Genomic DNA, 13,832 nt, shown 5'->3' with positions numbered 1-13,832 from the left:
AAAAAGAAGCTTAATAGCGTGGTTTGGGGTGGTTTGGCGAACCCTATTATGGGATAATATCCATCAAGAAAAAGGTGCTTAATAGAATCAAAACATCTGATGTCTTCCTAGAGTTCTCAGTGTGGGAGGAACAGGGGCAAATCTAATAGATGGAACCAAGGTCATTGCCTTCCAAAGAAATTGCGGAGTTTTGTACAGCCAGACAATTTTAGTCAGTCGAATGTTGATTTTTTTTTTTTGTAGTTTTTTGTAGGCTTTCTTATATATACAAGAAAGTGAGAAGTTAGTTGTGGAAAACAAATATAAATATATTGAGGTGCAAATATGCTAGAATTAAGTGGACCGAGGTGACTAGGTGAGTATATTACTGGAAATTTAAAAGCACCAGTTTTGGATATATGGGAAGAAGGGGCACATGATATTAGCAATTTGGCACCAAGTACTGTCAGGTAGTAAAATGCTCTGGTAAAGAGGGCTTATTTTTTAGATATATTGGTAGAAATGTAGGACTAACACTTCGGTACTAATATATCTCGTTTTCATTTCAAAGGTCTTGACCTTGGATAAGAACCAACGATGAAGTGTGTGAGCCATAAAACTGATGCAATGAACATGTTTCTGGTGTTTCTGCATACGTTTACCAAATAACACTATTGTTTTACTCACCATAAAAGAGAATGCCTGCAGTCATTAGGCAGGGGAGGGATGTGAATTCCTTGGTATGATGGTAGAGCCAACTTCCTATGTTCGGCCAACAATGGATGTCTGTGAATACAAATTAGTAAATGATAATAAAGTTAAGGACATTTAAATGTGATTTAGTGAATAGTGACCCCAATTTTATTTGGTAAGACTTGTACTCTTTCATGCGTTTTAGACCCTAATCCACACAATTCATATGATTGCCTAGTTGATCAGTTGTGCTTGGCTGGTTGTGCCACCCGATGTTTAACAAACCTGAGCAGACTAGCATGTTGAACCAGTTGAAACATCAAGCAGTCAAGAGTTCTGGTCCGAATAACCTCCTATCCCATTTCCTTAACAAAACTGCACTATTTTGTGAGAACCACTTGAACCTATTAACTGCTTGAACCATTCTGATTTGGGAAATACCGACTGGTTTCTTAAACTGTATGAATTCTTAATTTCTCCTGTTGGTGCAAAAATCCGCCTGCACCGGAGAAGCTGGAGTTGAGGAAGCTGCGGTCGCCGCCGGGACCTGCAAGGGAAGTCTAAACCGGAGGTGGGGTTGCTCCGGCAAGACCCTCCGACGCTCAAGTCAGTTCTCTGCCTCAACAAGAATGGAGTGCTCGAACGGAGAATTTAGCAGAGTTTTGTGATAAGGCAAAAGAGCTTAAAAAATAACGTATCTGAGTCTCCCCTTTTATAGGCGGGGGAGGCAACGGACTGATGGCGACGTGTGTAACTGCCTGGTAGTGGGCCGCCCATGGTCAGGGGAATTGATTGCGAACGATAATGGAGCAGACACGTGGGTATCACCTCGACTTGCCACGTGGAATCCGTTATGAGGGGTGGAGCAGCGTCCGTCGTCAGGAGAATCGCATGGTATCCGTCGCAGGAGGTGGAGCAGGTCCGTGGCCGTTACTGTGGCCTGCCAGGGGGATAATGGAGCTGTGCGGAGTCCGCCATAGGAAGTGGAGCAGGGTGGCCATGGCTGCTGCGGCTTGTCAGGGAATGATGATACTGCGTGGAGTCCGCCACAGGAGGTGGAGCAGGGTCGCGGCCGTTTTGAGGGCCTGTCAGGGGGCGTGGATCTGTCGATTGAAGCTCGGCAATGGTCGGAGCCGTCGTGAGCGGAGCCCGGCTCCCGTAGGAGTCCGGGCGGAGCTGTGACGATGGCGGCAGAGCCCGGCTCCCGTAGGAGTCCGGGCGAAGCTGTGCTGATGTCGTCGGTGGAGCCCGGCTCCCGTAGGAGTCCGGGCGGAGCTGCGCTGCAAACAAAGTCAAGGGTGAAGTCCGGCTCTGATAGGAGTCCGGATTGAGCTTACCAGCAATTGATATTGAGAGCGGAGCCCGGCTCCCGTAGGAGTCCGGGCGGAGCTGTTCTGATGTCGGCGGCGGAGTCTGCTCCCGTAGGAGTCCGGGCGGAGCAGCGCTTGCTGATGGCGGTGGAGCCCGGCTCCCGTAGGAGTCCGGGCGAAGCTGTGCTGATGTCGTCGGTGGAGCCCGGCTCCCGTAGGAGTCCGGGCGGAGCTGTGCTGATGTCGTCGGTGGAGCCCGGCTCCCGTAGGAGTCCGGGCGGAGCTGCGCTGCAAACAAAGTCAAGGGTGAAGTCCGGCTCTGATAGGAGTCCGGATTGAGCTTACCAGCAATTGATATTGAGAGCGGAGCTCGGCTCCCGTAGGAGTCCGGGCGGAGCTGTTTTGATGTTGGCGGCGGAGCCCGGCTCCCGTAGGAGTCCGGGCGGAGCAGCGCTTGCTGATGGCGGTGGAGCCCGGCTCCCGTAAGAGTCCGGGCGGAGCTGTGCTGATGTCGTCGGTGGAGCCCGGCTCCCGTAGGAGTCCGGGCAGAGCTGCGCTGCAAACAAAGTCAAGGGTGAAGTCCGGCTCTGATAGGAGTCCGGATTGAGCTTACCAGCAATTGATATTGAGAGCGGAGCTCGGCTCCCGTAGGAGTCCGGGCGGAGCTGTTTTGACGTTGGCGACGGAGCCCGGCTCCCGTAGGAGCCGGGCGGAGCAGCGCTTGCTGATGGCGGTGGAGCCCGGCTCCCGTAAGAGTCCGGGCGGAGCTGCGCTTGCTGATGGTGGTTCCGCCGTGGGTTCCGGCTGTGGGTAATTTATACCCAACACCAGTCCCCCTACATCCGAGTTTTGAATTTCAAACGAAGGAAGTACACAGAAGTACAGCCGGAACCGTCCCTTCGAATCCCGTGCCCTGCCGCTCCCAGATATTTTGGCATTAAATGAGCGCGTGCCGGAGTCTTTTCGAATTGGGGCGGTACGAGGGGACGCTTCGAAGACCCCGCAGGTACGCTGTCCTAGGTACGGCGCAATTATGGCCCTGCCAACCGCCAGCCGCCTTCAGCCGTCTGCCACGGAGGGTGGGACACGTGTCGGATGCGGACTGGCCTGGGGGGATTCGAGATCATTATGGCGCCGGATCCCAGGGTCTATTTAAACCCGTCCTCCCCCCTTTCAGGCGTCCCACTCCGCTTCTGATTTCTTGCCGGCGTCTGTCATCTCCCCGAGAGTCTGCTCTAGCGAACACCCTCTCGAGCCGTAGGCGCCTTCCGTTCCTCGCTCCCCAGGCCCCCAGAGCAGGATAGGTTAGTGCCCACCTTCTCCTTCTTACCGCTTAGGGTCCTTTCCTCCTTCCTCTTCTTTCGTGTCCTCTTCTGAGTTGACTTCCGGCGTCCCCCTCCTTTCTCGGCTTGCATTTCTAGGGCCTTTAGGTTCTCCCCCAAAGAAAAATGTCTTCCGATTCTTCTTCCCCCGAAAGCCCTGGGAGTTCTTCTGCTTCAAACCCCCAGGCCCCTGTCTCTGCGGATGAACCCGCGTTTGGGGCAGGGTCTCGCCCGGTCTTCACATCGGGCGCTATTCCTTGTTCGTCGACTCCGGACGAACTTCTCCTGATAAGGGCTCGGTACGGGGTCCCTTCAGAGTACGATCTGGAGCTTTCTGGCCCCTCCGACCGGGCCAGCGCTCCCCCTCCTGGTCGCTTCTGTTTGTACCAGGAGGCATTCCGTGCCGGACTCCGGCTTCCGCTCCCAGCTTTTGTTGCCGCCTTCTTTCGTTTCTTAGACATTTCTCTCGCTTCTGTCGCCCCGAATTCCTTTAGGTTTTTGATAGGGTTTCTCTCCCTCTGTCACATAGCCGAGGTCCAGCCTTCCCTCTCCCTGTTCAGACATTTCTACACTTTCAAACGCCATCCTTCAGCGAAGGATTGGTGGTACTTCTCCCCCCAGTTCGGTAAGAAGGGGTTGCTGAAGGGCGCCCCTTCTTCGATTCACAACTGGAAGGGGAAATTTCTCTTCATTTACTGCCCGACCCTGGAATTGGGCTTGCCCCCTTGGGGGTCTCTGAGGGATTCCGTCCGCCGGGCCCCTGGCCTGGGAGAGGACGACCTTCAGGCCGCCCAGAAGCTCCTGAGTTACCCCGCTCCTTCCCTTCCAAACCTACTGAGGGAGCCGCTTCTCTTCAACATCGGCCTGAGCCCTCAAGATCCAGCAAGTATACATCTTTCCTTTTCTTATCTTCTTCTTCCCTCTCTTCCTTTCTCTCTCCTTTTTCCTCTTTTCTCTTTCTCTTTTTTCTTTCTTCCTCTTCTCTTCTTTTCTCTCTTTTTTTTTTTTTTTTTTTCGGGCTGATTGGTGCTGCTTTTTCCTTCTTCTTTTCTTTTTCCGTTTTTTTTTTTTTTTTTTTTTTTAGCAATGGACGCCGAAGCCACACGGATGCTCGCCAAGGCCATGAGAGCCCAGAAAAGGAAGGGCGCGACGACTTCCGGCTCGGCGAAGAGGGCCAGGGTGGAGGAGACGAGCTTGGCCGTGCCCGTCCAGGCGACCCCGGCGATCGACATTCCTTCGGATGCCGAGCCAGCAGCCCCCCGGGCTCCCCCAGGGAGCCCACCGACTGGGGTCCCTATTCCGGAGGTCCGCCCCGCGGAGGCGCCTGCCGCAGGGAGGAGGAGAAAATCGGTGGCCCGCAGGTCGAGCAGCCACCGAGCCGCTGCGGACGAGTCCGTCTGCTCCGAGGGGGGATCGGAGAACCCCTTCAACGACAAGGCCCTAATCCGCCGGCTGCTCGATGGTTGCATCCTGTCCGATGTCGTGGAGAGGATCGACCGCGCCGATCCCGAGCAGCGGGCCTGGGACACCTTGGGGTCCTTTCTTGAGGTAAGCGGATTTTTACTTGCTCAGTTGCTCGGTCTTTGTTGTAATTCTCTATCTGTCTTTGCAGATCGGGCACCAGCTCTTCGCCTATGTTGAGGCGTCAGGCCGCATGAGAAGGGATCTTCTTCGGGCGGAGGAGCGCTGCCAAGACGAGGTTGCTCGTCTTCAAGCGAAGACGGCCGAGGTGGCCGCCCTCCGGGAGGCTCTGGAGAGAGAGAGACAAGACCGGGAAGAGGAAAGGCGAGTCCGGGAGGAGGAGAGGCGAAGTTTGGAGGAGTCGGCAAGGAAGGCGGAGGCCGAGGTCGCCCATCTGGCCGAGCAAACTCCGGTTCTGGTCTCGGAGGCCAGGACCCTTGCAGTGGAGGAGTTCAAGACCTCCGCGGAGATGAGGGAGCTGAACGTCCAGTTCGGCCTGGAGGCGTTCACCAAGGGGTTCGAGCTCTGCCGAGAGAGGATGGCCAGCAGATGTCCCGACCTTGATCTCGGCTTTTTGGAGGAGTCTGACGACGAGGCCGCCCCTCCGTCCGCCGCCGTCGCAGCCGCGCCCCCCGCGCCGAGCTCTCCACCCCCTGCCCCCGAGGTCTGAGATCTCCGATCTTGTATCTTTCTTTTGTCGCCATATTTTCCTTCCGCTTGTCTTCAAAATTAATCAATAAAGTCGAACTTCTTATTGTGGATGACCTTTCCTTCCCCCTGCTTCTTCTTTACTGCTTTTCTTCTTGTAAAGAGTTGGTCTCTGACATTTGCATCTTCCGCTGGCAGCGTCCTGCCGAAGCACTTCCCTTGCCCCTGGGGGTCCCGCTGAAGTCAACTATCCAACGGCTAAAAAAGGAGGTCCTCCACTTGACGAAGAAGTTGAAAAAGTCGGAGGGCGAGCTCCGCCAGGCGAAAAAATGCTATTCCGAGGCCGCCGCTGAGGCCGCCCACTTCAGGAGTCTCCAAGTGAAGGCAATCATGGACTACAGCCGGAGGAAGGCGAACTTTGCGAAGGAGCTCGAAGAATGCACGAAGAGCGCTAGCGACCGAACTTGGGCTCAAGAAGCCAGGATCAGCGCCCTTAAAGTGGAGCTGTCGGCTGCCAAGAGGAGGATCGGCCAGCTGGAAGGGAACTCACCCCGGCTTACAGCGCGGGATGAGCAGATATGGTCGCAAAAAGTTTCCGACCTCCAGAAGCAGCTTCAAGATGCCGAGATGAGCCACGATGTGCAGCGGGCCAGCTGGCGTCGACAGGTAGAGGAGTACAAGGGGAGATTCCATCGATCGGCGGACGAGGTGGTTCGTCTCCAGAGGCAGCTGGTTACTAGGGCGCAGCTTGCTAACGCCCAAGATAACGAAGAGCTCCAAGCCCTGAGAGGCACTGTCGAAGGGATTTCTGTCTCCCTTGGGGAGAAGACAGCTGAGCTTCGACAAGTAAAAATTCAACTGGGACTTGAGCGGAAGGCCGTCGCGGACGCAGAGGCGGAGTCCGAAGTTTTGCGGAAGTGGCATCGGGAAGCGGAGGCTGAGAGTCGGCGACTTCGTCAGGCGCTCCAGGATATGCTGCAAAAGAAGGAAGAACTAGAGGAAATGGTGGAGACCCTGAGGCAGTCCTGATCGGGGGATGGAGGTGATCACCCTATGTTAGAGGGAGCAGGACCTCCTTAGAGTTCTTTAGTAGTCACCCCCTTTTTGTAGCTGCCCCCCTTTTCTTTTCTTGTCGTTTTGTCCCTCTTTTTCTAGCCGTCCTAGCCCTGCAGCACATATATCGGAAATGAGAAAAAGGCATTTTGTGTTACCTTGTCCGCGCGTAGCACTAATACTGTCGTTCGTTGACCCTTTCTCGTTGTTTGGCCTGTTTGGCTTAGAGGTCGCCGTGGGAAAGGGCTCTTCCCTTCCATCCGATCCCGTCATGTGGCCGAGCCTCGCCACCGTTTTTAACCCTTGCCGGCGAAGTGGCGGATGGAGCCCGGCTTTCTTAGGAGCCCGGGCGAAGTCTTTCTTGGGGGCGGAACCCGGCTCCCGTAGGAGTCCGGGTGAAGCTTTACCTGGCGGCGGAACCCGGCTCCCGTAGGAGTCCGGGTGAAGCTTTACCTTGGCGGCGGAACCCGGCTCCCGTAGGAGTCCGGGTGAAGCTTTACCTGGCGGCGGAACCCGGCTCCCGTAGGAGTCCGGGTGAAGCTTACCTTGGCGGCGGAACCCGGCTCCCGTAGGAGTCCGGGTGAAGCTTTACCTGGCGGCGGAACCCGGCTCCCGTAGGAGTCCGGGTGAAGCTTTACCTTGGCGGCGGAACCCGGCTCCCGTAGGAGTCCGGGTGAAGCTTTACCTTGGCGGCGGAACCCGGCTCCCGTAGGAGTCCGGGTGAAGCTTTACCTTGGCGGCGGAACCCGGCTCCCGCAGGAGTCCGGGTGAAGCTTTACCTAGCGGCGGAACCCGGCTCCCGTAGGAGTCCGGGTGAAGCTTTACCTTGGCGGCGGAATCCGGCTCCCGTAGGAGTCCGGGTGAAGCTTTACCTTGGCGGCGGAACCCGGCTCCCGTAGGAGTCCGGGTCTTCCATTTTGCTTGAGCCGGTCGCGAGGTTCTCGTTATCAGCCTGGCTTGTGGGGGCGCGTTAGGGCGCTGTAAGGCCTCTCCCCCCTCCGGTCTAAAAGAACCGGGCCTTCAACTTTGCTCATGTCAGGACGAGGTTCTCCTCCTGTTCCTGACATGGCTATGGGGGCACATTAGGGCGTTGTAAGGCCTCTCCCCCCATCCGGTCTAAAAGAACCGGGCCTTCGACTTTGCTCAAGTTAGGGCGAGGTTTTTCTCCTGTCCCTAACAGGGCTGTGGGGGCACATTAGGGCGTTGTAAGGCCTCTCCCCCCATCCGGTCTAAAAGAACCGGGCCTTTGACTTTGCTCAAGTTAGGGCGAGGTTTTCCTCCTGTCCCTAACAGGGCTGTGGGGGCACATTAGGGCGTTGTAAGGCCTCTCCCCCCATCCGGTCTAAAAGAACCGGGTCTTTGACTTTGCTCATGTCAGGACGAGGTTCTCCTCCTGTTCCTGACATGGCCGTTGTTTTTTGGAGAGGTCATATCCAGTCATAATACATCCGCGTTAAGCAGGAGGAGTGCGTTAGCTAGAAAGAAAAGTAGATTCAAAACGAAACAGTAAGCAATACATTTACAGTTCTCCCGCTCCTCCTTGAGGCCCTCCGGCGATGGAGTCGATGGTTCCGATAGGAGGCCGGTCCCCGGGCTGTTCCTCCCTCTTCTGCGGTTCGGGCGGTGGGAGGGCTCTTGGCCGGTCTCCTCTACCCTCAGGCCTGCGGCGGATGAATCTGTCGAGCCGACCTCGCCGGATGAGCTCCTCGATCTCGTCCTGGAGCTGGATGCACTCCTCGGTGTCGTGGCCGTGGTCGCGGTGGTAGAGGCAGAACTTGTTGGGGTTGCGCTTCCCGGGGTGCGTGCGCATCCTCTCCGGCCTAGGGATCAGCTCCCTGACCTCCATCAGTACCTGGGCCTTCGAGGCGTTGAGGGGGGCGTAGCTGCGGAACTTCCCTGGCGGGGAACCCCGCCGAAACCTGTTGTCCGGGCTTCTCTGCCTGCGTGCCCGGGGTGGGGTATGGGCGCGCTTGTGCCCAGGAGGGGATCGGGAGCGAGGTCGGGCTTCCCTTGGCCTCTTCTCAACTGCGGGCTTGCCAGAATCTCCCACCTGGCGCTCCCTTGCAGTCTCTTCATCCTTCATTTTGAAGGCCTCTTCCGCTCGGGCGTATCCTTCAGCCCGAGCCAGCAGATCAGCAAAATCCTTGGGGTACTTCTTCTCCAGGGAGTACAAGAGATCATTCTTCTGAAGGCCACCTTTCAGGGCGGCCATGGCCACTGACTGGTCCAAGTTCCGGACCTCCAACGCCGCGATGTTGAAGCGGTTGATGTAGGCCCGTATGGACTCCCCTTCCCTCTGCTTGATGTTGATGAGGGACTCCGAACCTTTCCGGGGACGTCGGCTGCTGACAAAATGGGCCACGAATTGGTGGCTCATTTGGTCGAAGGAGAAGATGGTACCCGGCTTCAGTGCAGAGTACCAATTTCTTGCTGCTCCCTTCAAAGTAGACGGGAAAGCCCGGCACAAGATGGCGTCGGGGGCACCATGAAGCAGCATCATTGTTCGGAAGGCCTCCAGGTGGTCCACCGGGTCCGACGTCCCGTCGTAGCTTTCAAACTGGGGGAGCTTGAAATTCGGCGGGATCGGTTCCTGCATAATCATTTGGGAGAAGGGAGGGTCAGTGCAGATATCCTTACCGTAAGCGGGAGGCGCATGGCGGAGTTCTTCGATCCGCCGGTTCATCTCCTGGAGCCTCCGGTTCAGAAAATCCTCTCGACTTCGAGTTTCGAGGGTCCGTTGGCAGAACGGGGGCAGGGATCTCCCAGGGGTGGAGTCGTGGTCCGACTGAGGGCTCTCCACCCTCGGATTCGCCTTCTCGGGAAGGACGGGGCGGCTAGCCCAGGTGGCCCGCCCCACCGCCGGGTTCTGGCATTCCGGAGATGCCCCTTCCGGATGCGCTGACGCCTGCGGCGGCTGCTGCTGCATCGTCTGTACGGCCTCGACGAGGCCCTTGACCTGCTGCGCCAGCAAGTCAAACTGCTCCGCGCCGACCGCCGTCGCCGGAGGGGGAGGGGCTGGCTGAGACACGGGAGGGGAGGCCGGAGCCTGAGATCTGGCCGCGGAGGCCGTGGACCGCCGGGTGGACGCCCTGCACGGAGGCATCGGGTGTCGATCTCGCGGGGGAGGATTAGGAGTAGATGACGGAGAGATGGCCGGAGGTGGCTCCGTTGAGCGCTCCTTCAAGAACAAGGGTGCTGCGAAGACACAAGACCCTTCCTCTAGCGCCAATCCTGTTGGTGCAAAAATCCGCCTGCGCCGGAGAAGCTGGAGTTGAGGAAGCCGCGGTCGCCGCCGGGACCTGCAAGGGAAGTCTAAATCGGAGGTGGGGTTGCTCCGGCAAGACCTTCCGACGCTCAAGTCAGTTCTCTGTCTCAACAAGAATGGAGTGCTCGAACGGAGAATTTAGCAGAGTTTTGTGATAAGGCAAAAGAGCTTAAAAAATAACGTATCTGAGTCCCCCCTTTTATAGGCGGGGGAGGCAACGGACTGATGGCGACGTGTGTAACTGCCTGGTAGTGGGCCGCCCATGGTCAGGGGAATTGATTGCGAACGATAATGGAGCAGACACGTGGGTATCACCTCGACTTGCCACGTGGAATCCGTTATGAGGGGTGGAGCAGCGTCCGTCGTCAGGAGAATCGCATGGTATCCGTCGCAGGAGGTGGAGCAGGTCCGTGGCCGTTACTGTGGCCTGCCAGGGGGATAATGGAGCTGTGCGGAGTCCGCCATAGGAAGTGGAGCAGGGCGGCCATGGCTGCTGCGGCTTGTCAGGGAATGATGATACTGCGTGGAGTCCGCCACAGGAGGTGGAGCAGGGTCGCGGCCGTTTTGAGGGCCTGTCAGGGGGTGTGGATCTGTCGATTGAAGCTCGGCAATGGTCGGAGCCGTCGTGAGCGGAGCCCGGCTCCCGTAGGAGTCCGGGCGGAGCTGTGACGATGGCGGCAGAGCCCGGCTCCCGTAGGAGTCCGGGCGAAGCTGTGCTGATGTCGTCGGTGGAGCCCGGCTCCCGTAGGAGTCCGGGCGGAGCTGCGCTGCAAACAAAGTCAAGGGTGAAGTCCGGCTCTGATAGGAGTCCGGATTGAGCTTACCAGCAATTGATATTGAGAGCGGAGCCCGGCTCCCGTAGGAGTCCGGGCGGAGCTGTTCTGATGTCGGCGGCGGAGTCCGCTCCCGTAGGAGTCCGGGCGGAGCAGCGCTTGCTGACGGCGGTGGAGCCCGGCTCCCGTAGGAGTCCGGGCGAAGCTGTGTTGATGTCGTCGGTGGAGCCCGGCTCCCGTAGGAGTCCGGGCGGAGCTGTGCTGATGTCGTCGGTGGAGCCCGGCTCCCGTAGGAGTCCGGGCGGAGCTGCGCTGCAAACAAAGTCAAGGGTGAAGTCCGGCTCTGATAGGAGTCCGGATTGAGCTTACCAGCAATTGATATTGAGAGCGGAGCTCGGCTCCCGTAGGAGTCCGGGCGGAGCTGTTTTGACGTTGGCGGCGGAGCCCGGCTCCCGTAGGAGTCCGGGCGGAGCAGCGCTTGCTGATGGCGGTGGAGCCCGGCTCCCGTAAGAGTCCGGGCGGAGCTGTGCTGATGTCGTCGGTGGAGCCCGGCTCCCGTAGGAGTCCGGGCAGAGCTGCGCTGCAAACAAAGTCAAGGGTGAAGTCCGGCTCTGATAGGAGTCCGGATTGAGCTTACCAGCAATTGATATTGAGAGCGGAGCTCGGCTCCCGTAGGAGTCCGGGCGGAGCTGTTTTGACGTTGGCGGCGGAGCCCGGCTCCCGTAGGAGCCGGGCGGAGCAGCGCTTGCTGATGGCGGTGGAGCCCGGCTCCCGTAAGAGTCCGGGCGGAGCTGCGCATGCTGATGGTGGTTCCGCCGTGGGTTCCGGCTGTGGGTAATTTATACCCAACATCTCCAGTGCCAATCTCAGACTCATTAGGGTTGTGCTACCCCACTCATTTTGAGCAAGAGCAAGGACCGGCTCTCTTAGGCTTTGAGCCTATTTAGGTGAGATAAGGTCATGGCCAGGGCTTTCCCTTGAGCCCTCAAAGACCTAGTAGTGTACCACCTCTTGCTTTGCCCTCTAATTGAAATTGGCTAGGGGATGAAGGAATATTTCTTTCAATCTTTCATTAGAGTTGGGACCCAGAAAGGAGATGGGAGGAAAAAGCTAGGGGATACAGGTTTCTTTCTTCCATCTGAATTGGTCTAGAATTGACTTTTTTCTCTTGGAAAAGCATGTAGACTTAACCTTCTAAGGTAGTCATTGAGATGCTAAGTGCTTGATGTTATTTATTAATTTTCAATTTTCATTTTTTGCTGCCATAGTTAAAATTCAAAAGTGTTTGCATTTTAACTTAGTCTGGAATGAATGTTTAATGGGATGTATGCATGTGCAGGAGCTCTTTAAAGGGTTTCTTGACATGTTAAAAAACTTCAAATGTTTGTTATTAGAATCTCAAAATTTAAACATACCATGAACCATGTTTTTTTCCCTTTTATCATCTCTAACTATTGATGATACGGTTATGAATTGTTTGATGCTTTGCATTTATAAATGAATGTCGAAAATTGCAAATAAAGTGCTTAAAAAGTTAAAATTTTACATTTATATTTTTCATTTTATAATTTATTTAAGATTTATTTCATGATGATGTCATGGTTCGTTTGTCATGGACTGAATGGTTATATCGGTGACCTAGAACCCGGTCACCTTTCCAGTTTTGTCAATGATCTGGTTTAAAACATTAGTCTTACCATTGGATACCTATTTTTTTTGCAGCTTCTCAAACTGTCAAAAAAATCATTGAGATAAATCCATACATGATTGGAACAATGGCTGGAGGTGCTGCAGACTGCCAGTTTTGGCATAGGAATTTGGGCATCAAGGCAAGACATATGCTGCTCCCGCCTTTGTTCATTTTTTCTCCATTTTCTCCTTGTTCTAGTATAGGGCTGATTCTTTTGTTCTCATTTCCAAATTCTTAAGTCATTATTATCAGCCAAATTAATAGTCTCAAGTTTAAATTCATCAAACCTCACAAGTTGATTTGATTTTGCTTATGGCCAGTGCCGCTTGCATGAATTGGCAAACAAGCGAAGGATATCGGTAGCAGGTGCTTCAAAGCTGTTGGCCAATATTCTATACTCATATCGTGGAATGGGCCTTTCAGTTGGGACCATGATTGCTGGATGGGATGAGACAGTATGGTTTTTTGTCTATCTATAAACATTGCCTAATCCAGTTCCAATGCTTGACTTTTTGTGCTCCGTCATTTGCTTTTCAGGGACCTGGTTTGTATTATGTTGACAGTGAAGGAGGAAGACTTAAAGGTACACGTTTTTCTGTTGGATCTGGATCACCATATGCATATGGCGTACTGGATAATGGGTAAGTATCTAAACATCTGCATTATTTCGATGCAAAGTTCATTTTTGTCCATTAAATATTTACTATTATTAAATCAGGTATCGGTATGACATGTCAATTGAGGAAGCTGCAGAACTGGCTCGTCGAGCCATCTATCATGCAACCTTTCGTGATGGAGCTAGTGGTGGCGTAGTCAGTGGTATGTGCTCTTAATCATTATTCTAAACCCTAGCTTCTTAAGCAATGATATGCCAATACTAGTTTCAGTTTAAAGTTCTATGTATGCTGTAGTCAGATTGTCTTACCTCTTGAAGACTTTTGTGGCAACTTTTTCAGTTTGCTGAATTCATAAACTTAACAATAATCAAACCAGTATTAGTGTATATAATCTTTTGCAATGAGTTACCGAACTAGATACACTCGTATTTGGTTCCCTTAGAATCTCTACATATTACACATCTCTACGTTTGGAAGCTGCAGGTTTACGTGCTTTTTATCTTAATGGCTGTTTTCCTCATTTTAAATATTGTATTTTTTCAGTGTATTATGTTGGACGTGATGGCTGGAAAAAGCTCTCAGGAGATGATGTGGGGGAGCTTCATTACACATACTACCCAGTTGCCCCAAGTCCTGTTGAACATGAGATGGCTGAGGTCCCACCAGCTTGAGGGCATTATCCCTTAAGAATGCCCTGCCTCTGATATTCAACTTTACCTTTTTTTTTTTAATTTTATTTTTTTAAAGAAAACCGCAAGAGAAGTTCTTATTGCAGTAAATTTATAATCATGCAGCTTTTAGTGCTTAATGTGAAGATTTGTTTGCAAGGTTAAACATTTGAATATTAAGTTTTAGTTTGATGGTTATGATATATGCTGCTCATGCATTCGAATGCATTTCATTTTCAAGTCAAGCAGATTGTAGCATTTTTCATGAGCATATTTGCTTTGCTGCTGTATATGCCTGAGATTTGCATGGAAGCCAGCAAAATTGAACCCAAGCCCCTAGAGCATGATGGTTT

The 13,832-nt window shown here is 54.1% G+C and overlaps 2 protein-coding genes across 2 annotated transcripts in view; both read left to right on the top strand.

The window, feature by feature from the left end:
* LOC105032647 (proteasome subunit beta type-5) overlaps positions 1-13,682 on the top strand; it is a 30,334-nt gene extending 16,652 nt beyond the window's left edge. Inside the window, exons 3-7 of the mRNA XM_010907147.3 lie at positions 12,227-12,333; positions 12,515-12,649; positions 12,732-12,835; positions 12,913-13,013; positions 13,355-13,682. Of these exons, the coding sequence (XP_010905449.1) occupies positions 12,227-12,333; positions 12,515-12,649; positions 12,732-12,835; positions 12,913-13,013; positions 13,355-13,482 (575 nt within the window). The 3' untranslated portion in view covers positions 13,483-13,682. The remainder of the gene's footprint in view (positions 1-12,226; positions 12,334-12,514; positions 12,650-12,731; positions 12,836-12,912; positions 13,014-13,354) is intronic.
* On the top strand, positions 4,391-11,854 carry LOC140856005 (uncharacterized). The gene is made up of 4 exons (XM_073253191.1): positions 4,391-4,852; positions 4,917-5,183; positions 11,546-11,627; positions 11,844-11,854. The coding sequence occupies exons 1-4, from the start codon at positions 4,391-4,393 to the stop codon at positions 11,852-11,854; spliced, it is 822 nt and encodes a 273-aa protein (XP_073109292.1).
* Positions 13,683-13,832: the final 150 nt, after the last annotated feature.

This window comes from Elaeis guineensis, chromosome 3, assembly GCF_000442705.2.
Source record: "Elaeis guineensis isolate ETL-2024a chromosome 3, EG11, whole genome shotgun sequence".
NCBI classification, from domain to species: Eukaryota; Viridiplantae; Streptophyta; class Magnoliopsida; order Arecales; family Arecaceae; genus Elaeis; species Elaeis guineensis.
The sequence above is the reverse complement of the archived record's forward strand: the minus strand, read 5'-3'. Positions and strand labels throughout refer to the sequence as shown.